The sequence below is a fragment of the Salmo salar genome, chromosome ssa03, assembly GCF_905237065.1.
Source record: "Salmo salar chromosome ssa03, Ssal_v3.1, whole genome shotgun sequence".
NCBI lineage: Eukaryota > Metazoa > Chordata > Actinopteri > Salmoniformes > Salmonidae > Salmo > Salmo salar.
This window is the reverse complement of record NC_059444.1, coordinates 38,985,266-39,012,003: the sequence shown is the minus strand read 5'-3', so window position 1 is coordinate 39,012,003 and position 26,738 is coordinate 38,985,266. Positions and strand designations below refer to the sequence as shown.

Genomic DNA, 26,738 nt, shown 5'->3' with positions numbered 1-26,738 from the left:
GCTGCCTCCAATTGGAGATCATCCCAAACAAGCCAACATAGAAATACAAAACTAGAACATAGAAATAGAATACAGTGAAAAACACATAACACCCACTGTCACGCCCTGACCTACTCTACCATAGAAAATAACATCTTACTATGGTCAGACTTTGAATGCAACTTAAAAACAAACAAAAACAAAAAAGGGAGGGCAGGGTAGGCAACTCCTGTTTATGGCGGCTCAAATGCAGTCCACATAACCTCCAGCAGAGGAGGCTGCTCCGGTTCGGGGCGTAATCCCCGCTCCACCCGCTGATCCTTCTGCTTGATTACCACCGGACCGTGGATCGTGGTTGAAAGAACCAGACTGTAGATCATTGCTGGAGGTTCTGGGCTGCAGGCCGCCGCTGGAGGTTCCGGGCTGCGGGCCGTCTCAGGAGGCTCCGGACTGGGGAGCGTCGCTGGAGGCTCCGGACTGGGGAGCGTCGCTGGAGGCTCCGGACTGGGGAGCGTCGCTGGAGGCTCCGGACTGGGGAGCGTCGCTGGAGGTCTGATGTGTGGGACTGGCATAGGTGGCGCCAGACTGGTAACACACACCTCAGGTCGAGTGCGGGGAGGAGGCACAGGACGTACTGGGCTGTGGAGGCGCACCAGAGGTCTGATGCGTGGGACCGGTACAGGTGGCACCAGGCTGATGACACGCACCTCAGGGCGAGTGTGGAGAGGAGGCACAGGGTATACTGGGCCGTGGAGGCGCACTGGAGGTCTGGAGCTTATGGCTGGCACAACCCGTCTTTGCTGGATGCTCAACCCAGCTTGACAACTGCAAGGCACGGGCACAGATCGCACCGGCCTGTGAGTGCACCCTGACGACACAGTGCGCATCACCGCATAACACGGTGCGCCGTTTCCACCTGCTTCCATGGCAGGGTCTTGTCCCCTGCCATTACCTCCTCCCAGGTCCAGGACATCCTCCATTCTCTTTTCTCCCGAGCCCAGGATCCCTGCTCCTCCTGGGAACGCTGCTTGGTCCTTTTGTGGTGGGTGATTCTGTCACGACTGTCGAAAGGATCGGACCAAAGTGCAGTGTGGTTGTAGTTCCACATTTTATTAAATTCGTGAAACTTTGCAATACATAAATAACTGAATTTACAAAACAACAAACCATGACGCAGAGAGAAACAAACACTATTCAAAATATAATCACCCACAAAACCCAGGAAGAAAAACCCCTACTTAAATATGATCTCCAATTAGAGACAACGAGGACCAGCTGCCTCCAATTGGAGATCATCCCAAACAAGCCAACATAGAAATACAAAACTAGAACCTAAGAACATAGAAATAGAAAACATAGAAAACACAAAACACCCCCTGTCTCGCCCTGACCTACTCTACCATAGAAAATAACATCTTACTATGGTCAGGACGTGCCATGATCATTGCTAGACAGCCATGTCTAAGTCTTGCCATAGATCTTCAAGATGATTTAAGTCAAAACTGTAACTAGGCCACTTAGAAACATTATACGTCATCTTGGTAAACAACTCCAGTGTATATTTGGCCATGTGCTTTAGGTTATTGTCCTGCTGAAAGATGAATTCATCTCCCAGTGTCTGTTGGAAAGCAGACTGAACCAGGTTTTCCTCTAGGATTTTGCCTGTGCTTAGTTCTACAGTCGTGGTCAAAAGTTTTGAGAATGACACAAATATTGATTTCCACAAAGTTTGCTGCTTCAGTGTCTTTAGATATTTTTGTCAGATGTTACTATGGAATACTGAAGTATAATTACAAGCATTTCATAAGTGTCATTACAAGCATTTCACCTGTATTAACGAGAGAATCACTGACATGATGTCAGCTGGTCCTTTTGTGGCAGGGCTGAAATGCAGTGTAAATGTTTTTTGGGGATTCAGTTCATTTGCATGGCAAAGAGGGACTTTGCAATTAATTGCAATTCATCTGATCACTTTTCATAACATTCTGGAGTATATGCAAATTGCCATCATACAAACTGAGGCAGCAGACTTTGGGAAAATTAATATTTGTGTCATTCTCAAAACTTTTGGCCACGACTGTATTCCGTTTCTTTTTATACAAAAAACTCCCTAGTCCTTGCCGATGACAAACATACCCACAACATTGATGCAGCCACCACCATGCTAGAAAATATGACGAGCTGTACTCAGTGATGTGTTGTGTTGGATTTACCCCAAACATAACGCTTCCCATTGCACCCCCACCCACCCACATTTTTACACTGCTGCTACTCTCTGTTTATTATCCATGCATAGTCACTTTACCCCTACCTACATGTACATATTACCTCAATTACCTTGACAAACCGGCGCATTGACTCTGTACCGGTACCCCCTGTATATAGCCACGCTACTGTTATTTTATTGTTGCTCCTTAATTATTTGTTATTTTTACATTTACATTTTTACATTTTAAATTTTAAACTGTTATTTTCTTTATGTTTCACTTCAGTTTACTTAAGAAAATACTTCTTAACACTTTTTAACTTTTTTTCTTAAAACTGCATTTCACTGTAAGGTCTACATCTTTTCTATTCAGCGCATGTGACAAATAACATTTGATTTGATTTTGATTTGATTCAAGACAAAAAGTACATTTTTTGCCACATTTTTGGCAGTGCCTTTTTGCTAACAGCATGCATATTTGGGAATATTTGCATTATGTACAGTCTTCCTTCTTTTCCCTCTGTCATTTAGTTCAGTATTGTGGAGTAACTACAATGTTGTTGATCCATCCTCAGTTTTCTCCTATCACAGCCATTAAACTCTGTAACCGCTTTAAAGTAACCATTGGCCTCGTTGAAATCCCTGAGCGATTTCCTTCCTCTCCGGCAAGTGAGTTAGGAAGGACGCCAGTATCTTCGTAGTGACTGGGTGTATTGATGCACCATCCAAAGTGTAATTAATAACTTTACCATGCTCAAAGGGATATTCAATGTCTGTTGTTTTTTTTATACTCTTTTCGAGGCATTGAAAAACCTCCTTGGTCTTTGTGGTTGAATCTGTGTTTGAGATTCACTGCTAGACTGAGGGACCTTATAGATAATTGTATGCATTGGGTACAGAGATGAGTTTGTCATAAAAAAATAATGTTAAATATTATTATTGCACACAGAGTGATTTCATGCAACTTATCATGTGACTCGTTAATAAAACTATTACTCCTGAACTTGCCACAACAAAGGGGTTTACATTTTTTTTTTTTTTTTTACAACCGCTAGGACCCATTTCTCAATACTTAGGTAACTTTTTCAAAACTCTTCACACGGTTCTCCTAACCAACATTCAGCTTGGCACAGCAGTTCATTTCATATCCAAAATGCACTAAAACTACCAAAACACTTCATACATGTCTCAAATCAACTCATTCTTCCATAACACTAGCAAAGGTTGTCACCCAACATGCACACTTTGTCACTCATAAAACAATCACCTAAACAACACTAACAACAGGCAGCATTACACAATGTTTTCTTCTGTAAAATGTCTTTACAAAACAAGAATGACACCTCTCTACTGTTTAGAATTCACTGCAGTATATGTTACAGGAATGAATTAGACATGATGCAATATGCTTCAATATTTTTATGTCATTTTTTGGTATTGAGTGATTCCAAAATACAAGAATTTGTATATACACAATCTACCGATACAGATACAGTAGCAATGCTAGTCAACCCTGTCTTCTGCATTTGGCCACAGGTTCTCATCCACATCACATCTTATGTCATCTTGGGCTACACACCTAGGAAAGAACCGTTTGGCATGCCTGGTCCATCCTTGGCCATCTTCTGCAGATATGTCCAGGCATCCAGCATTCATTGCGTCCAGGAGGGACATTTGATAATGTGGATGGTGGTCATAAAACTTCCACCTCCATGAGGAAAATAATTCCTCTATAGGGTTGAGGAATGGAGAGTAAGGTGGGAAGAAAATTGACACCATCCTGGGATGGGCTGCAAACCACTCTGTGACTGCACGGGAGTGGTAAATGCCACATTGTCCCATACAATTACAAATATTGTCCGATTTCGCCTCATTGCAACCCTTTCCTCACCTGGCACAACCCTTCCATAGAGGTCGTCCAGGAATGAAATGAGACACTCGGTGTTGTATGGCCCAATTAGCGGTTTGTGTAACAGCAATCCATCAGAGGATATTGCTTCACATATTGTGATGTTGGCACCCCTCTGGCCCGGGACATCCACTGTGGCTCTTTTCCCAATCACATTCCTTCCTTGCCGCTGTGTTTTGGCCAAGTTGAAAAAATATGAATATGTGGGGTGTTTTTCCTAAGATGTCTCCTTTTGTATAGATTGTGATGTGATTGACAGACTAACACCTGGGTGGGTGTTCAGCTACAATGGGAATCAGCTGTGGTTGGTCTAATTGTTTTGATAGTATTTCATTATTTAGATTTGGAATATATTTCAATACATATTACTGTAGAAATGTAGCAAATTGCTGTCTTATTCAATTTTGTGTTATGTTAGGTTTTGAACTTAAGTTTAACAGTTTTGAAAAGAGTATGGAAACATGTACATATTGGCCTGTAGGTACATAGAATTTTTGGAGGTGGTTGTGTCTGAGTGAGAAAATAAATTCATGAAATTTGAAAGATGTCTGTTGTTGTCATCTACAGTGTACGCATAGTCACTTCAATAACTCTACCTACATGCACATACTACCTCAACTAACCGGTGCCCCCCGCACATTGACTCTATACCGGTACCCCCTGGATATAGTCTCACTATTGTTGTTTTACTGCTGCTCTTTAATTACTTGTTACTTTTATCTCTTATTCTTGTCCATATTTTTTGAAACTGCATTGTTGGTTGTGGGCTCGTAAGTAATCATTTCACCTGTTGTATTCAGCGCATGTGACTAATACAATTTGATTTGATGTAGTCATTGAATGCATTTTGTGCCAAAGCAATGACAAATGATCCACAGTTTAGCCCACATAGACTGCTGTTGTGCTCACTGTGTGAAGAGTTTTGAAAAAGTGACCTAAGTATTGAGAAATGGGTCCTAGCGATTGTCAAAAAAAAAGTAATACTTATTGACTCAAGACATTTAAACTTTTCATTTTTGATGAATTTGTAATAATTTCTAAAAACATAATTCCACTTTGACATTATGGGATATTGTGTGTAGATCAGTGACACGGCATCTCCGTTTAATCCTTTTTAAATTCAGGCTGTAACGGCACAAAAATTTGGAAAAGGTCAACAGGTGTGAATACTTTCTGAAGGCCCTGTTTTTAATGTTACATGGTAACCAATCAATTTCCCAAGCGAATGAATCAAGTACAACTATATTCAACACAGAGATAGCTGCGTTCATACACACACGTCTCATCACATTTGATATGGATGGTGTCAGTGGTGTGGTGCTGTTTTGTTTAGGTGAGGGAGTGCAATTTCTTTTAAATAAAATGATGTTATCATTACTTAATCAAAGTTTGTACTGACAGATTAAATATCATTATAAAATAGGTGCATAAAATGCATCCTCCAATTGCAACGTCTGCCTATGCCCACGCGTCTTCTGTGTTCTATTTATAACATCTTAAACGTTCTATTTTTAATACCTTCCAACACCAAAATAGGCCATTATCACTTTCAATCATAAATGACAATTCTTCACGTTTTACCGGTGAAATGTCCAAACTGTATGCGAACTAATAGCCTTTCTTGTAGGTCTATTTTCTTTCAATCAAAGCATGGCCTGTAGTGCGCACTGTTGACTTTTGGCCACATGACGAAATAAATGTTATTATTCAGCTTCAGATAAGAAATGACTGCAAAGGTGTTTTTGGTGTAACATATTATAGGCCTACTATGCTACAGTAGGCCTATATGCTTTTACAGTGGGGGGAAAAGTATTTGATCCCCTGCTGATTTTGTACGTTTGCCCACTGACAAAGAAATGATCAGTCTATAATTTTAATAGTAGGTTTATTTGAACAGTGAGAGACAGAATAACAACAAAAAAATCCTGAAAAACGCATGTCAAAAATGATATAAAATGATTTGCATTTTAATGAGGGAAATAAGTATTTGACCCCTCTGCAAAACCTGACTTAGTATTTGGTGGCAAAACCCTTGTTGGCAATCACAGAGGTCAGACGTTTCTTGTAGTTGGCCACCAGGTTTGCACACATCTCAGGAGGGATTTTGTCCCACTCCTCTTTGCAGATCTTCTCCAAGTCATTAAGGTTTCGAGGCTGACGTTTGGCAACTCGAACCTTCAGCTCCCTCCACAGATTTTCTATGGGATTAAGGTCTGGAGACTGGCTAGGCCACTCCAGGACCTTAATGTGCTTCTTCTTGAGCCACGCCTTTGTTGCCTTGGCCGTGTGTTTTGGGTCATTGTCATGCTGGAATACCCATCCACGACCCATTTTCAATGCCCTGGCAGAGGGAAGGAGGTTCTCACCCAAGATTTGACGGTACATGGCCCCGTCCTTTGATGCGGTGAAGTTGTCCTGTCCCCTTAGCAGAAAAACACCCCAAAGCATAATGTTTCCACCTCCATGTTTGACGGTGGAGATGGTGTTCTTGGGGTCATAGGCAGCATTCCTCCTCCTCCAAACACGGCGAGTTGAGTTGATGCCAAAGAGCTCCATTTTGGTCTCATCTGACCACAATACTTTCACCAGTTGTCCTCTGAATCATTCAGATGTTCATTGGCAAACTTCAGACGGGCATGTATATGTATTCTTGAGCAGGCGGACCTTGCGGGCGCTGCAGGATTTCAGTCCTTCACGGCGTAGTGTGTTACCAATTGTTTTCTTGGTGACTATGGTCCCAGCTGCCTTGAGATCATTGACAAGATCCTCCCGTGTAGTTCTGGGCTGATTCCTCACCGTTCTCATGATCATTGCAACTCCACGAGGTGAGATCTTGCATGGAGCCCCAGGCCGAGGGATATTGACAGTTCTTTTGTGTTTCTTCCATTTGCGAATAATCACACCAACTGTTGTCACCTTCTCACCAAGCTGCTTGGCGATGGTCTTGTAGCCCATTCCAGCCTTGTGTAGGTCTACAATCTTGTCCCTGACATCCTTGGAGAGCTCTTAGGTCTTGGCCATGGTGGAGAGTTTGGAATCTGATTGATTGATTGCTTCTGTGGACAGGTGTCTTTTTTACAGGTAACAAGCTGCGGTTAGGAGCACTCCCTTTAAGAGAGCACTCCCATCAAGGCAGACACGGTGAATTTGGATGCTAGATCTCGTTGGCGTGATCAGTTTGTCTGCATACGCAATAGAGGCGGTACGTTTCTGTAAACTAAGCACTCAGACAGTAGGGCGAGTTCAAATGCGTATTACAAGAGCCCCAAGTCCATAACGAAATGTTTTGAGGACACACGTTTTAGCAATCCCTAGTAGAGTTTACCGTCTGTCTGTTCTTGTTACGTCGGATTTGGCCCGCTCAAAGTGGTCGGCAAAGTGGTCAAGCCTCCGACCAACGGGCCTCTGCACTCATGCCAACAGACAGTTATTCATCATTCGTGACACCGCCAGAGAGAACGACAGGGAAGAAACCACCATTGACCTACCTATAGGCTGCTATAGCCTACATATGTATTTAGTCTGTTTAATTTTTTATAATTTCTTAGGAATTTTAGTGGTACTTAAATATAATTTATTTTGAATTTATCTGTGTTTTCTCAAATTGAAAAAAGTGAGGGAGCACAGCACTACATCCATGGACGGTGGATGAGGGGATTTACCTCTCAACCACAGGGGTGCCTCTCTTACTTATTCCCCCTGACACCTGGAGAACCCCTCACTACGATCAAAGGTTCCACCCGGGTGTATACACTCCCTTTAAAAGAGATTAGAAAGGTGCAGGGTTAGGAATATACTGTATCTGTTCATATGAATATCTGTCCTGAGGGGGAGCGATAGAGAGTAAGGGAGTATATGGTGAGGTTACAAATAAGGCTGCAATGTGTGGCTTTGTGCGCACACGCACACTCGCACACATTCAAACACTCATTTGTGCAGGGAAAGGGTAGGCTATAGTACACAGAACAATGGGAATGTGTAACCCACACATAGAGATGAATGAGTATTTGGGCAACATGATTATAACATGAAAACGAGACTACCACAAATTAGAATTTGGCCCAAAGAGCTACAATAAATTTGCCTGGCTACCCAGACTCCTATGGTCCTGCCAAACTCTACGCCACGCCCGCGAACGTGAGTATCTTCAAACGTCAGAGCAACGGATTGGAAGAATTGAGTCGTCAAGCAAACCAGAAATGTGAGGTTCCCCGACAGTGTGCAGATGTAATCCAACTTGAAATACAAAGGGCCTGTGGGGGAGATATTTCTTTAGATGAATCTCATAGCAGCAGTCTAATGGATGCATTTGTGCGCATATCCACCATTGGTGTTCATAGATAAAGACCCATGATGGCTGAATGGCTGCTGTACTACAGTAACCTCTGGAAGCATCTAGACAGTGTATGTATCCTGCTGCCTCCCCAGGGTCTCTCCAGTGTTCAGGTATAGATAATCACAGTCTAAGAGCTCAGAGGAGAGGAGAACAGCTCAGTGCATCGACCTATATTCATCTGTTCTGCTCCTCTCTCCCCCTAAGCCCTGCTACTGTGGACTCGATGTTCCAGCACCAAAGAGAGAAGAGACAGACCCCCCCCACCCCCCACACACACACACACAGAGAGAGAGAGAGTGAGAGAGACAAATCCAGGCACATATACACACAGAATAGGGCATACTGAAGCACAAGGCAGAAATTAATGAATACACACACACACGCATGTGCACACACGCAAGCATGCATGCACAAACCCACACACACCCATATTCCTTCAGCTACAAGGTTTGTGCCACACACCATGTGTGTGTCCATGCCCACATGAAAGAAATACGACCGTTTACTAAAGAATACAACAGTACTTACTGTAGAATTCTATAATTAACTGTACTATACTGTGGAATACTATACTACACACTGTAGTAATCCTGGATCATGTGTGGTACTTACTATAGAATGTTGTAGTATACCCCTAAAAACACTGTAGTAAATACTACATTAATGTCAGCAAAAACACTACAGTCCGCTAAAACACTCCACTTTTTTGTAATTATAGTAAATACTACAGTATTCATTTGCGTATACCCAGCCCATTCCCCTCCCCCATATCGCAATTTGTGCCACCCATAATTGAGAAACTTACATGCCAAGTATTGACTAAATATTGTGTTTCCTATCGGTTCAGACCGCAGTCCTACCTACATACAGGCAGTAACGGTGCGTGGGTAAAATCACTGGGGAAGCCAGTAATTGCGTTGTTTGCTCTATAACCTGTTCATTCATATGCCTTGCGACTGTGATATACAGGCCTAAAGGCAAAGAAAATAATAAGACACAGTGGAAGAATAAATTCAACCAAACCTTTGTTTTATCACAAAACCGGATAGCAATATCTGTCCAGTGAAGTCCACAAAGCATATTGCAAGTACAGTAACAGACAGTTACATGACCTGCAGCATGGTCAAGCAAGTTAATGTTTACCACATGCTCGGACCACTAAACAACTTTTGATTTAGAACCAAAGAGTGTTATTGCAAGTCGCAAAGAAAACAGGTGCCGCCACTATTCCAGCACCATTTTAACATCAACATTTTAACATCATCAAATCACCTCTGCTTAGTCTGATACAGTGACAACTAAAAGATACCGAAAACAATTTAGTCCAATCAACTTAAGCTAAATATGATGTGTCTGTCCATGGTTCTGATTTCTGGATGCGTGTGTGCGTGTTCATGCAAGTGGAAAAACATGTTGACTCACCCTACTTGTAGAGAAACACCAATGCCATCCTCCTCTCTTTCATCACTCTGTCATACAGTACACGCTTTTATTTTTTGTTGTCCTAGGCTACCTAGCTAAAATGCTTGCTCGCTAGCCTAATTTCCATTCATGGGCAATGTTAGCTAGTTAACATTAGCCTTCTACATCTGGCTATCGTACATATTGAACTTCCATCCTCTCAGGCCAGGGGCACAACAATGTATGAATTAATGGTTGGATCAGAATCGCCGTTATAATCATTGGCCAGTACGGAGAATGAATTAGTCCAAATAAGTAGTCCAAATTAAGTACCGTAATTTCCGGACTATTAAGCGCACCTGAATATAAGCCGCACCCACTGAATTTTAATTTATTTTTTATTTTGAACATAAATAAGCCGCACATGTCTATAAGCCGCAGGTGCCTACCGGTACATTGAAACAAATGAACTTTACACAGGCTTAACACGGCTTGTAACAAAAAATAAATAGGCTTTAACGAAACACGGCTTGTAACAAAAATAAATAGGCTTTAACGAAACACGGTTTGTAACAAAAAATAAAAAAATAGCAGTAAGCTTTAGTTGTCTTTTTGCACTGAGTCAATTCCTCACGCTGCTGTTTCCAACGTCTTATCATCGACTCATTAAGACCAAGCTCTCGTGCAGCAGCTCTATTTCCTTTTCCAACAGCCAGATCAATCGCCTTCAACTTGAAAGCTGCATCATATGCATTTCTCCGTGTCTTTGCCATGATGAGGGTGACAAAATGACTACCGTAATCAGAATGATGGGAAGTTTGAGAGCGCTCGATTTAATCTACACAGTAAACAAAAAAGTTGTTTGACGTAACCCGTTCGGCAATTTCATTGGTCTAATGAAAGCTTCATGCCGGCAAAAAACTGAGCACGTCACAGAATGTGAAAGCGGGACAAATCCATATATTAGCCGCGTCATTGTTTAAGCCGCGAGGTTCAAAGCCTGGGAAAAAAGTTGCGGCTTATAGTCCGGAATTTACGGTAGTCTAATTTAGGAAAGGGCAAATTTTAACTAGCTGGCTAGCTAGCCACCGGAGTACAACAACACAACGAGATGCAACAACAACAAAAAATTCTGTCAATGACATATGCTCTCAATGGGATTTGATAGGGGTGACGCCAAATCCAAGCTGGCTTCCCTTGACACTTTTTTTGCTGCGCCAGAACCATTCACAGTTGAGCTCGCTCAGTTGAGCTCAAAGCTGATTGGAAAATGTTGTACACTTTTTTGTCAATGGAGGCCAGATGCTCGCTGGCTTCCCTTGCCTTCAATGCTATGGGTGGCAACAAAGTCACTCGTCACTCGTTTGGACCAGACAGCATCAGATACATGGGCTACACGTAGAGAGACAGAGAGGCACTGTTTTGCTCGCTCGGATGCTTTCTCCTTAATAGATACATTAAGCCTCTTGCGAATTGAAGGACATTCATGAAACACAGAGAGACGAAATATAAATGATTGTTTAAAAAAATAATAATATTGGTACTTTTTTGGGAAAAGCCTGGCTTCCCTTGGCATCCATGAATACACACCACTGCCTACAGGTTATGGAACATTTGGTATTCGAGTATTTCTCCAGTATGTTTCCTGAATGAGGAAGCCTCCACTTCTATGTCAAAGATAATAAATGTATAAATGATAGCAAATACTACAGTAATGTCTGCAAACACACTACCTTAATTACTATAGTATATGCTACAGTATTCATACTATAGTTACTATAAATACTATGTCCTGTTTGGCTCAGTTGGTAGATCGTAGTGCTTGCAATGCCAAGGTTGTGGGTTTGATTCCCATGGGGAAAATGTATGCACTCACAAGTTGCTCTGGATAAGCACATCTGCTAAATGACAAAAATGTAAAGTCTGCATAAATACAACAGTATACTGCAATCTGTAAAAACAGTAAATGCTACAGTTTTCCTTTACTATAGTTAACTGTAAATACTACAGTATACTACAGGAAATATTACAGTTCAGGCTACAATTATGTCATCCATTCCATTTCGCTAAGTATAATACCAACTGCCATTAAATCTTGGAAATCGGCACAAAATGATGCATGTGTGTGCGTGTGTGTGTGTGTATACATACGCTTGCGAATGTGCATGCGTGTGTGTGTGTATGTGTGTGCTTGTGTGTGTGTCTAACATAAGCTGGGATTCGCAAGGCCCCCTTGCCCAGAATAGCCTCTCTTATTTGGGAAAGCAGAAGTGATGTTGTAACGCTGGATAACTGTCGGATGGAAGAAGAGAGAGAGAGAGAGAGAGAGAGAGAGAGAGAGAGAGAGAGAGAGAGAGAGAGAGGGATGGTTAGGAGGGAGAGAGAGAGAGAGAGAGCAAAATGGAGAGAAAGCAAAAGAGAGGAGAGGCAGAGACAAAGGAAAAAATATCAATACACAGCAACATACAGGGAGAGAGTAAGAAGAGACAGAGATATGCAACAAGAGAGAAAGAGAGAGTCAGAGACAGAGTGTAAGGCGAAGAGAGAAGGGAGAGACGGACGGAGGAGAGGGTATAGGTTACATAACAGTGTCTAGACACCAATAGCAGTTCAAAGGGCTTGTCGGAGGCAGAGTTAATTAGCTAGCTTGATTGCTTGAGGACTGCTCTCTTCATAAATCCAAGAGAGGTTGATTATCTCCTTCTAATTCTTCTCTTTCATCTTCCCCTCTTTCCTGAAGCTTCTCGATCCTAAGCCGCATTGTGTGTGTGTATGCGTGCAAGCATGTGTGTGTGTGTGTTTATTTCCAGATAGGATTTACATGCTAATGGAATTTCTTTCGGGGTGACAAACCTCTTCATAAAAACAGCCGACTGTGGTTGGTTGGGATTCACATGAACTGTTCTAAATGCAAGAACCTGGACACCTTGTAGCTCTGTAGGACCAGTTCTGGTGACCACTGTGGTAAGCTGTTGATACTGAGTGTTTAGCTACAGTTATTCTGAAACTCTCTCTCACGGCTGAGGGAAGCAGCTGTTGCCCCTGACAACCTGTATCTGGGCTCTGATAGGATGTGGAGCTGTGGAGCTGTCCATGATGCTGAACGACCTATCATCTTCTAACAGTTTACTCCTCTGACTATCATTGTTATGCCATAAATATACAGATACAGACCTGAATCAGGCTAGCACTGCAAATGTGTTCCACTCACTGCTGGCCCGTATTCACAAAGTGTCTCAGAGTAGGAGTACTGATCTAGGATCCGTTTTGCCTTTAAGACAATAATGAAAATGCTTATATAGACAGGGTGGACCTGATCCTATATCACTCCTACTCTGAGACACTTTGTGAATAAATACAAGCTCTGGATTGCATAGTATTATTTGGTGGAAGTGCACAAAGAACAGAGACATGAATCAATTTGAGAGAAAATCAGGGTTCGTTTTATGATCGTAATAAAACGCCAGTTCATCCACAGAGACCACTAATGACCGCGGTGTGATGATTCCTTTATAATGAATATGTACAATGGAAAGAGAGACTATAGAGAGAGGTATAGGACATAGTGTACTGTATGTTCGGTAATATTTCTTCCAACAAACAAAAACAGCGCTGCGGGCGGTAACACACACGTATGCACACGCACACGCACACACACACCCAGCAGAAAGAAAGGCCTGCTGTAAGTGAAACTAGGGCAGAAAATCAACTGTTGGGTAGGGGCCAAGAACAGCAGAGACAGAGACACTATTATCAGCTAATGTGGTGGACTGGGTTAGAGAACATTTACATAGTTACAACCCTGCCTCCTGACAACACACGCACACGCACACGCACGCACACACGCACACACACGCACACACGCACACACACACACACACGCACACACACACACACACACACACACACACACACACACACACACACACACACACACACACACACACACACACACACACACACACACACACACACACACACTTCACAGGAACACTAAAGCCAGGGTAGAATGAGAAAGAGAAAGAACAAGAATAAGCTACACAGATAGAACATGAAGGGGAAAGAGACAGACATGGAAACTCGTGTAATAAGAGAGAAATGAGAGAGAGAACGAGAGATAGAGAAAATAAAATACAAGTACCTCCACGACACTCACTGTCAGCTGGTTTCACTTGGATGGGACGGGTCATCTGCAGAGAGAGAGAGAGAGAGAGAGGGCAGAGTGAGAGGAGAAAGAACAAAAGAGATGCAGAGAGAGATGGTTAATCTCATGTATTATTATTATTATATTTTGTAATTTTATTTAGCTAGGCAAGTCATTTAAGAACAAATTCTTATTTACAATGACAGCGTGTGTCTGTGGAGACACGCTTCTGTCTGTCATCATGTTTTATCATCCTTTCTGTCTTTTTCTCTCTTTCATTCATCTCTCCATTCCTCCACTAGATTGATAGGGACCAACCACTACCTTCATATAAACCTTCCCCTAACGTATCTCAGATTCATAGACATGGAACTGAGCATGGAGAAAATGTTGACATAGTAAAACGTAGGAGGACCCCGGGCGATGAAGGTTTCCCTGTAGAACATGTCGGGTTTGTTCTTTCACACTGTTAAATCACACACCACCATGTTATTCTTCCTAGTTATAGTCACATGGAGTCAAGTACGGTTAAGTGGATTGTACATACTCATACAGAATACTGTCAGGTTTCTGAGAGAACTGGTAGTGTGAGGAGAGAACCCTGTCTGCTGACCGAGAGAGAGAGAGAGAGAGAGAGAGAGAGAGAGAGAGAGAGAGAGAGAGTGTGTGTGTGTGTCTCTGTGTCTGTGTGTGGGTGTGAGCTTGTGTGTGCATGAAAAAGCACTTGTGCGCATGTCTGTGTGTGTGTTGGCATGAAAATGACACGGCTGTCACAAGAGATTCCACAGTCAGGCATCTCTGCCATAAGAACATGCCAAGCTGTGATATGCAGTGAAAGCTCCGAACTGAGGAAAAAGTAGGGCCTTATATAATCGGTTTTATTTTTTGCCAGATTCCTTAAATTTTTCCCCCCTAATTCCATTTTCTTCGTTTTGTTATTCCAGGTTTCAGTTTTTCCCAATTTTTGGGGTGATTTTCACAAAGTCACACTCTATTGTCATAACATAAGCATCATCACTAACGGCTACATAAAGTGGTAGACAAACACGTACAAAGACTGGGGCATTCCTGTGAATCACTGATGCATTTTGTTAATGTTTTAGGATAATCTTGGGCAGTTTACTGAATTTTCGAATAAATACATTTTGTTGATTTCCTATTAAGTTCAAGACATTGTTGAATATTGTTCAATTCTGTTTTAATGTCTGGATTCCGTGATTCCGTCCATGTTCTCTGCAACGCTGATTTTATTGGGGCCTACTCCACCCTTTCATAACACAGCACACTACCCCTCCACCCTTCCATAACACAGCACACTACCCCTCCACCCTTCCATAACACAGCACACTACCCCTCCACCCTTCCATAACACAGCACACTATATGGTTACTTTAACCATATCTACATGTACATACTACCTCAATCAGCCTGACTAACTGGTGTCTGTATGTAGCCTCCCTACTTTTATAGCCTCGCTACTGTATATAGCCTGTCTTTTTACTGTTGTTTTATTTCTTTACCTACCTATTGTTCACCTAATACCTTTTTTTGCACTATTACAGCCCCCCTGTAAGTAAGCATTTCATTATAAGGTCTACACCTGTTGTATTCGGAGCATGTGACAAATACACTTTGATTTGATTTGACTACCACTCCACCCTTCCATAACACAGCACACTCCCTCTCCACCCTTCCATAACACAGCACACTCCCTCTCCACCCTCCTCCACCCTTACCCTTCCATCCGTTTTCTCTGTTTTGCTTTTCCAGGTTTCAGTTTTCATTTCTGTTTCAGTGTTTCGCCCTCAAAATCACACTTTATTAATAGAAAAACAACAAGATTTGATCTTTATGTCCGTAGTCATGCTTAAATCACATCAGGAAACAACTTTTGAGGACTGGGGAAAAAAACGAGAAATGTAGATTTTTAGGTGTGCTCCAGCCAGAGACAATTGTTTGGTTAGCTATGTTTCTGTAGCGCTCAGGTGATTGCAGAGTTTGCAAAACAAATGGCCGCTGGACTGATGCAAATAATCATGATATCATTCTGCCAAGTCAAATTAATGCAAGTTCAATACTTTTAGTTGATTTCCTACTAAGTTCAATACATTTTTTTATATATATTTTTTTTATTCTGTCTTAATGTCTGGATTGAGTGATTCCCACCGAGATTTTATACGGCCCTACAAATGGAAACAGCGGTGTAAAACCGTACATGCAGACACCACAAGAGTTTGGTGGCACCTTCATTGGTGAGGACGGGTTCATGGTAATGGCTAGAGTGTTATAGGTGGAATGATATCAATTGCATCAAACACATTCCATTTACCCCGTTCCAGCCATTATTATGAGCCGTCCTCCCCTCAGCAGCCTCCACTGGTAGAGACACACACATCGCACACATTACACCGTACAGACACACAACACAGCCCTTAGATACCAACTAGCCTCAGGTTACGACACACACATGAACATTCACACGAACACACACATGAACGCACATACACACATACACTTTGTATTGCCTTCTGTGTTGACTCCCAAAAAGGGTAGCTGTTGCTAACTAAAACAAAAGGGAAACCATGCAAGTAAAGAAACCTAGAATTTGACATATTTCTCCATCCCAGGCTGCATGTATTAGCAGTTTGTTTAACTGGGAGCGCCTATTGCAAACACAGTTGTTGTGAGGCTGATCTAAAGCCCTTTGGGGTCTTAATATTTCTGGTTTAACTTTGTTAAATAATTGATGTGGGCTGACTCTTCCAGCGAAGGTTCTGCTGCTGCTGCCGGACTTCGGGGAGTGTTCTCCTAGCGAGATGAAACGCTCTCGCAGAAAGATATAGAGTACATTAATACACAAGCTCTTTGAGGAAGAGTAAACATGCCTGTGTGTAAGTGAGTCCTACTATGACGTCTTCATGTGTTCTTGGAAAGCAAGAAGAGTCCTCTCTCTGCTAGGAAACATGGACTGGATAAATAATGTGTTGCATCTCTGAAAGCAATGTAGCAATTAAAACCAATGAAGACAGGCAGTGGAGACAGCCATATAGTGTAGTTGGACACAGTTAGAGGGAGAAAGAAGGATGAGAAAGAGAGGCATAGGGGAGTGACAGAGAGAAAGAGTAAGAGAGAGGAGGGCCAAACGTGTGAGATAATGAGAGACTCAGCAGTGACAGAGAAGGTCATGGTCATCAACCTGAGGGAAGAGTGACTCTGTCACACACACACACACACACACACACACACACACACACACACACACACACACACACACACACACACACACACACACACATACAAACATATCTGGTGCAAAATATAAGTAGTGTATTTGACTTGAGACTGGTGTGACATACATTACCAGTCAAAAGTTTGGACACACCTACTCATTCAATGGTTTTTCTTTATTTTTACTATTTTCTACATTGTAGAATAATGAAGACATCAAAACTATGAAATAACACATATGGAATCATATAGTAACCAAAAAAGTGTTAAACAAATCAAAGTATATTTTATATTTGAGATTCTTCAAAGAAGCCACCCTTTGCCTTGAAGACAGCTTTGCACACTTTTGGCATTCTCTCAACCAGCTTCATGAGGAATGCTTTTCCAACAGTGTTGAAGGAGTTCCCACATATGCTGAGCACTTTTTGGCTGCTTTTCCTTCACTCTGTGGTCCAACTCATCCCAAACCATCTCAATTTGGTTGAGGTCGGGTGATTGTGGAGGCCAGGTCATCTGATGCAGCACCCTCACTCTCCTTGGTTAAATAGCCCTTACACAGCCTGGAAGTGTGTTTTGGGTCATTGTCCTGTTGAAAAACAAATGATAGTCTGACTAAGCGCAAACCAGATGGTATGGCGTATCGCTGCAGAATACTGTGGTAGCCATGCTGGTTAAGTGTGCCTTGAATTCTAAATAAATCCCTGACAGTGTTACCAGCAAAGCAGCCCCACACCATCACACCTCCTCCTCCATGCTTCACGGTGGGAACCACACATGCGGAGATCATCTGTTCACCTACTCTGTGTCTCACAAAGACACGGCAGTTGTAACCAAAAATCGCACATTTTGACTCATCAGAACAAAAGGGCAGATTTCCACTGGTCTAATGGCCATTGCTCATGTTTCTTGGCCCAAGAAGGTCTCTTCTTCTTATTGGTGTCCTTTAGTTGTGGTTTCTTTGCAGCAATTTGACCATGAAGGCCTGATTCATGCAGTCTCCTCTGAACAGTTGATGTTGAAATGTTTCTGTTACTTGAACTCTGTGAAGCATTTATTTGGGCTGTAATCTGAGGTGCAGTTAACTCTAATGAACTTATCCTCTGCAGCAGAGGTAACTCTGGGTCTTCCTTTCCTGTGGCGGTCCTCATGAGAGCCAGTTTCATCATTGCGCTTGATGGTTTTTGCGACTGCACTTGAAGAAACTTTACATTTTACGGATTGACTGACCTTCATGTCTTAAAGTAATGATGGACTGTCATTTCTCTTTGCTTATTTGAGCTGTTCTTGACACAATATGGACTTGGTCTTATACCAAATAGGACTGTATCTGTATACCACCCCTACCTTGTCACAACACAACTGCTTGGCTCAAACACATTAAGAAGTAAATAAATACCACAAATTAACACAAAATAAGGCACACCTATTAATTGAATTGCATTCCAGGTGACTACCTCATGAAGCTGGTTGAGAGAATGCCAAGAGTGTGCAAAGCTGTCATCAAGGCAACGGATGGCTACTTTGAAGAATCTCAAATATAAAACATATTTTGTTTAACACTTTTTTGGTTACTATATGATTCCATATGTGTTATTTCATGTCTTCACTATTATTCTACAATATAGAAAATAGTAAGCATAAAGAAAAACCCTTGAATGAGTAGGTGAGTCCAAACTTTTGACTGGTACTGTACATTTACAATGTTGTGCACTTATCATGAGTTTACTGTGCTGTAAAAGCGCAGAGTAACAGAGGGATTCTGAGGTAGAACCCATTAACACACACACACACACACACACACACACACACACACACACACACACACACACACACACACACACACACACACACACACACACACACACACACACACACACACACACTTACACCGTCAGAGTAAGCATCACCATGTGGAACAACACTATCTAATCTGTTTCTGTGCACTGGATTAATGAGAGCACAAGTTGCAAGGGGAGCGTAAATCACAATGGTAGTGCTCATGGGGCTCTACTATAACCTAGTGGCCTGGCTCTGGTTGTGAATCCATCAATGTGAGGCAGAAATGTCACGGCCAGGCGCATAATAGATTGTAAACAATGTCGAAACAATACACAAGCATTCGCTAAGACACAGACATAGAACTTCTGGTGGCACATTGTTCAAATATATCTGTGTGTACTTTATGTGTGTGTTTGTGTGTCTGTGCATGTGTGTGTGTGTGTTAATCTTCATTTCAAAACCTTATCCGCTGTTTTGAGTAGGCTCTTTGAAATGATACCTCCCCTCGTCTATCTATGCCATAAAATAAAAATCTATTGAAAAAAACTTCCCCGTGCCTTTTCATTGGCTAAACATGGACGTCAATCGTCACACTAAACACTTGTTTTAATGGCAGTCTGTCTGTCTAACCTACACCCCACCAAATCTATTATTAAGCCTAATTAATTTTGCATTACAACATCGCAGATGAATAATAGATCAGAAGTGAGGGATAAGAGAGAGAGGGGAGGGGGAGAGGGAGACATGCAGAGAGACATGCAGCTGCACAGTGCAAGCAGCCAATTATTTCTGATGAAGCTGTCACTCCTCCAGTAAAAGGAGAGAAGGGTGAGAAAGAAAGAGAGGGATGTGAGAGGAAGGGAAACGGCAATTAGAGACGAGTGAAAACCTCCTCTGCGCGCGCACACACACACACACACACACAAACACGAAAGAGAGAGCTAGGATTCAAAAGAAAGAGTGGGGTGAGAAATAACTAGATAAACCGTTAGAGGGAGGGAGAGAGACAGTGAGAGAGAGAAAGAGAGAGGGAGAGAGACAGGGAGAGAAAGATATAGTAAGACAGAAAGAGAGAGGAAGAGACATAGAGACAAGCAGACAGAGAGAGCGACAGGGGGAGAGGAGAGTGGGTTTAATATGGGTTAGTGGGCATGAGAAGAGCAAGCTGTTATTTTCCATTTCACACTGCTTTGGGGGGTTGGCCCTGTTATAGTATTTTATACGACACATTCGAACTTCCCATCTTGTATATAGGCTGTGTGTCTGAAACTCAGTGAGTGAGTGAGTCTGTGAATCCCAAACCACCCCTTGCCCCTACCAATTCGCTCGGAGTGCCCTCCATTGTCAAGTGTTTCTGACGAAACTCCGAGGGCGACTTCCAGAGAGGGGAAATGGGATCAATAAACCCATCAACTTCGGGACACACTCCTGACTTGAAAGATTCACTTTTAAATAATAAAACAAGCACAAAATTCAAATGAACAAATCCCCCTTGCAGTTTTACCATATATAGTCAGTTAAACTGTTTAATTTGGGAGATGTTTTATCTGTTACATGTGTCAAGTCTCGAAATCAGACATAAACAAATGCACGTGGAATATAATAAGGTACACCTCCATTCTTTTGTATAAAATTGCGCAAACGCCTAACATATCGCAGTGCGTGTCGAGATAGCACTTCGCTCTAAAGCCTGATGCCTTGCTGGCTCAGTCGAAGTGGCTATCTGAGGGTCTAATTAGCCCCTACACCCTCAATAATTTTCACTCCCTGTGCTTTGGGACACTTGTGCAACTGGCAGAGGCGTGTGTGAACGCAAATGGAGGGCCGAGAGGCAAGGGGAAGGGGTGATTAAGGATTCAGCCACAGAGTGGGCTGTCTTTCTGTCTCCTTCCTTTGCTTCTCAACCTCCCTCTCCCTCCCTCTCCCTCTCTCTCTCTCTTTCGTGTTCTCTCACTATGGATCGATTTCAGTGTATTTGAATTCCATAATTTAGAATTTGTATTAGGATATAGAATTTGAACATTATATTTTTTAATTTGTAATGCACAATTGTTATCACTTAATTCATAAATTAAACTTGTATTTCATGATATGAAACTGAATTGAATGAATATTACATTCTATTTAAAATTCAATATTTGTATATTCAGTTTCAATACGGTATATATTGCACTCATTGTCTGTGTATCAAGTTTACAAACTATAATTTCAAGTTCATCAAAGTTTCATATACTGTATTCAACTTCTCAGATGCACTCAGATTCAGTTTTCAAATTCAGTTCTCTAAATTCAAATTCAAAACCAGAGAAAAAAAATCTAAAAATCTTGAGAAGAGAGAGAATCAAATGAAGCATATGGCGGTCTCTGAATCCAATGTGGCATGCTGAATATATTTTCCCATTTAAATGCAACAGAGGTGGTTTAATGATCCATGCACATGATGAGCAACCTTGCCTGAGACCTGAAGATGTATTGGTTTGACTGTTGGGGTTCTAACCCAGGTCTCCTGTGTGACAGACAATTAATCAGGTCTCAGACAAGTTACTCATCACGCGAGCGTGGTCACCAAACGACTTGTGTTACATTTGACCTCCTTGAAAATATTTATCCAAGTCAGAGGACCAATGCCTAGGCTTTAGTTCAGTTAGCTAACACAGGGGCGGAAGGTAGACTAGCAGTTAAGAGTGTTGGACCAGTAATTGAAAGGTCGCTGGTTCGACTCACCGACTAGGTGAAAAATCTGTTGTTGCGTACTTGAGCAAGGCACTTAACCCTAATTACTCTTGTAAGTTGATCTGGATAATAGTGTCTGCTAAATGACAACTTTAAAAAAAATGAAAAGTCTTAACTCAGTCAGTCACGTTACCCTTATAATGACTACCCTTGCCAGTGTTAATATACTGACTGTTTCTTGGAATTGATGGCTTTTACAGTTGTGGCTAGATGGAGTACAGCTACAGACAGAAGTGACTTTACGTAGCAGGTTAGGAGAACTAATGCAGCAGGTTAGGAGAACTAATGCAGCAGGTTAGGAGAACTAACGTAGCAGGTTAGGAGAACTAACGCAGCAGGTTAGGAGAACTAACGTAGCAGGTTAGGAGAACTAACGTAGCAGGTTAGGAGAACTAACGCAGCAGGTTAGGAGAACTAACGTAGCAGGTTAGGAGAACTAATGCAGCAGGTTAGGAGAACTAACGTAGCAGGTTAGGAGAACTAACGTAGCAGGTTAGGAGAACTAACGCAGCAGGTTAGGAGAACTAACGTAGCAGATCAGGAGAACTAACCTAGCAGGTTAGGAGAACTAATGCAGCAGGTTAGGAGAACTAACGTAGCAGATTAGGAGAACTAATGCAGCAGGTTAGGAGAACTAACGTAGCAGATTAGGAGAACTAACGTAGCAGGTTAGGAGAACTAATGCAGCAGGTTAGGAGAACTAACGTAGCAGATTAGGCTAACTAACGTAGCAGGTTAGGAGAACTAACGCAGCAGGTTAGGAGAACTAATGCAGCAGGTTAGCAGAACTAAACCAGCAGGTTTGGTGAAACTAACGTAGCAGGTTAGGAGAACTAACGCATCAGGTTAGGAGAATTAACATAGCAGGTTAGGAGAATTATGTTAAGGTTAGGAAAAGGGTTAGGCTTAGCTAAAATGCTACAGTTGTCCCTGACGTGCAAACTACATGGAGCTGTAATCCATCTAGCCACAACCGTACTGTAGAAGCCATCAGTCCTGAGAAACCATCAGTATCACAACCCCTGGACACTTGAAACGAACACGTTTACCACAACACTAAGACATGTCAAACGAACACGTCTTCAGGTTCCTCATCACATTAGCATGGCTCACCGAACCACGCTCTTCTGATGAGTAACCTTGCAGGATCTTGAATACTTGTATTAGTGCAGCAGATGGGGATGGTGTGAAACTCACTCCTCAGCCTGATGCGTCGCCCCTTGCACAATTGAAGAAGGCCTTTTTTAATAGCACGAGGGTTTGGAATGCTTCAGTCCTGAGTTCTAGTCTCCAAATGAGCTGAATCAGGGGGAAGCGGTAGTCGCTAAGCAGGCAGCGTGACATCCTTTACAATGGTGCCACTGGACTCAGATCTGATGTTGCGCTGGTTAAACCACTGGGGTTGCTGTGAAGTGAGTTTGGGGGGTGACAACGTGTCGTCCTTTACCGGAACTTATCCCTATGCTTTGTCTAAGTGGGCTAGCACAGTCTTGTGATATGTAGGAGACCTGGTTCAAACCTTACAGAGGCCAAATTCCTTTTTTTTTGTGACACTCCCATCTAACATCTTCTGCGTGGCCTGTGAAATATTAGGGGAACTGAAGACAAGTCCATGTTCCAGAGAGTCTTAGCTTTCTTGAATAATACCCAACATGGTTGAAATGCTAGAGCCGAAAATATATTCAACATGCCACATTGGCTTCAGAAACTGCTAGAAGCTTCTCACTCTTACCACAGTGAGAGTTTGGTTCTATCTGTTCTCCTCTACTTTTCCTGGCTGGCAATGTACCAGGATGTTGTCTCTGGTTTTGAATCTGAATTTAGAGAACTGAATTTGAAAACTGAATCTGAATTCATCTGAGAAGTTGAATATCCAAAACTTTGATAAACTTGAAATTATAGTTTGTAAACGTGATACACAGGCATGAATGCAATATCTACCATATTGAAAATGAATATATAAATGTTGACTTTGAATATTTAATTAAATTGATATTGAATTGTAAAACTGAAAGTAATATTAATTCAATACAGTTTCAAATCATGAAATACAAGTTCAATTTATGAATTAAGTAATTCAATTTGTGCATTACACATTTTAAAATATTAAATAAAAATTCTAGATCCTAATACAAATTCAACATTTTGGAATTGAAATGCAATTTCTATTGGCTCTGAAATCGCTCCATAGTCTCCAAACACACACTCTCTCTCTCTCTCTCTCTCTCTCTCTCTCTGTATGTGTAGTGGGCTGGAAAGAAGAGGAGCAGAATTCGATTATTTTATGTAACGGAATGCTGCACTCTACACTGCTGCCACTTGGCATTGACCTACAATGAATCCAGACAAACACACACACACACACACACACACACACACACACACACACACACACACACACACACACACACACACACACACACAGGTACATACACAGGTACATACATACAAATGCAGGAACAACACACACACAAACAACACACACACCCATATCCCTCCTTTTCATCTCACTCCCTCTCTCTTTCCTTTCTGCCTCTCCCTTCAGATCTTTCTTTCTCGTCTGCTTTCTCTCTCTTTCTGTCTCTATCTGCCTCACTCTTCAGTTTCCCTTCTCTCGCACTCTATGTCTCTCTCTCTCTCTGTCATTCCTCCCCCTGCTATTCCTGCTCATACATGGCTCACAGAGTGAACAGTCTCAAGCTATCTACATGGCTCTTTTTACTGCTGTTTGTACAGTACCTTCTCTTTCTCTCTTTCACTCCCCCCTCTCTCTCACTCCTTTCTGTCTCTCTCTCACTCTCCTCTCTCTCATTCTCCCCAATCCTAAAGGAATTGGCAACTCTCCCCCAGATGTCTTTGGGGAAAAGCTTTCATACCATCTTTCGTGGAGAAACTCACCCCAGGTAGGGTTTTCTGCTCATGCAATGCATTCTGGGCTTTGATGGCAGAATCACGGGCACAGTAGGTGAGAAACGCACAACCTGTCAATCAAAACAGATGAACAAGGGTTAGTCACACACACACACAACATTTTTTATTTTTTTAAATTTTATTTAACCTTTATTTAGCTATGCACCCTTGCTTGCAAACACACTCTCTCTCTCTCTCGCTCTCTCTTGCTCTCTCTCTCACACACACACATGCTTGCTCACTCCACACACACACACACACACACACACACACACACACACACACACACACACACACACACACACACACACACACACACACACACACACACACACACACACACACACACACACTGGCACACACACTAATCCTGTTGATCATATATGTATAGCCTACCAATGTGATGCAAAGACATGAACGTTGTTAAAAAATACAGATTTTTTGAAAAAAACATTGAGATCCTTTAGATTTTTTGCCAAATATTCTAAATGTTTGTTTGCATCACGACACACTGCGATGGCGAGAGGATAAACTGTAGGCTATGCGCGCACCTGGCGCAAAACTGTTAAGATAGGTGTGTAATAATTAGGGCAAGAAAAAAAGTGTTGGGAAGCTACAGTAGCCCTAATAGCAAAAAATAATTTACCTGATATTTACCCTATATCCCACGTTATTCTGCAAGTCACATGGGGTTTTTAGTAGGAGCCTACAAGGTGCATAGGCTAACACACTATTGCTAGAACAGACATCACAAGAGAGAATAGATGATGAGAGACACTATCTATCACAAAACGGTACAAACATGGAATGACTATTGCGTTTCATACAGATGATAATTACAGTAATTACAACGACCAACTGTAGCCTAAGAGGAGGCGCAAACCCGACATAAAACGCTACCTTTATGCATGCCTGTGTATCGGTCCTTCAGAACAGACAGTTCGTGGATTTTACCAAACTGTTCAAAGAGAGGTTTCAGGTCTTTTTCCTCGAGGTTCCGCGGAATCTGTCCAATGAAGAGCTTGATGGCGTCTTGGTCTTTCATGGCGCCGCAGTCCGTGTGCATGGACACAGTTTCGGGTCCGTTCATGGGTTTCGGAACCGGGATGTGCGCGAGCTGATTCTGATGAGGGATAAGTAGGAGCGGCTGCTGTAGAAGCGGCTGCTGTAGAAGCAGGTTGACGGGGGCGGGATGAGTCGGCTGGGGATGATGCTGCTGCTGATCCCTTCTGCTTTCACTTTGCGTAAATCTGGCCATGCTGAGCGGGGAGCAGGTTGGAGGAGAGTGACAACACACACACTGAGACACACACACACTAGTACTGAGATGGAGAGAGGATGCACTCAGATGGAAAAGACACGGGCTTGAAGATAATCGTTGGTTCTTGAGCGACACCTCCAGGAGATGATGATTTACTGACTCAAGGATAGATATACACTACATGACCAAAAGTATGTGGACACCTGCTCGTCGAACATCTCATTACAAAATCATGGGCATTACTATGGAGTTGGTCCCCGCTTTGCTGCTATAACAGCCTCCACTCTTCTGGGAAGGTTTTCCACTAGATGTTGGAACATTACTGCGGGTACTTGCTTCCATTCAGCCACAAGAGCATTAGTAAAGTTGGGCACTGATGTTGGGTGATTAGGCCCACAGTCGGCGTTCCAATTCATCCCAAAGTTGTTAGATGGCGTTGAGGTCAGGGCTCTGTCCAGGCCAGTCAAGTTCTTCCACACCAATCTCGACAACCATTTCTGTATGGACCGCGCCACTCGGGAGCCCAGGATTGTCATGCTGAAACAGGGAGGGCCTTCCCCAAACTGCCACAAAGTTGGAAGCACAGAATCGTCTAGAAAGCCATTGTATGCTGTAGCATTACAATTTCCCTTCACTGGAACTAAGGGGCCTAGCCCATACCATGAAAAACAGCCGCAGACAACTATTCCCCCTCCCCCTAATTTTACAGTTGGCGCTATGCATTGGGGCATGTAGCGTCCTCCTGGCATCCGCCAAACCCAGATTCTTCTGTTGGCTTGCCAGATGGTGAAGCGTGATTCATCACTCCAGAGAACACGTTTCCACTGCTCCAGAGTCCAATGGCGGCAAGCG

General features: G+C 42.5%; 1 protein-coding gene across 2 annotated transcripts in view; it reads right to left on the bottom strand.

Moving 5' to 3' along the window:
- The window catches only part of LOC106600051 (CUGBP Elav-like family member 5), a 44,143-nt gene extending 18,181 nt beyond the window's left edge, over window positions 1–25,962 (bottom strand). For both annotated transcript variants that reach the window (XM_014191387.2, XM_014191388.2), the window contains exons 1-3: window positions 25,526–25,962; window positions 24,614–24,696; window positions 13,973–14,021 (exon numbers count right to left, since the gene is read on the bottom strand). In XM_014191387.2, coding sequence (XP_014046862.1) covers window positions 13,973–14,021; window positions 24,614–24,696; window positions 25,526–25,883 — 490 coding nt within the window. In that variant the 5' untranslated portion in view covers window positions 25,884–25,962. The remainder of the gene's footprint in view (window positions 1–13,972; window positions 14,022–24,613; window positions 24,697–25,525) is intronic.
- Between the last annotated feature and the right edge of the window lie 776 nt (window positions 25,963–26,738).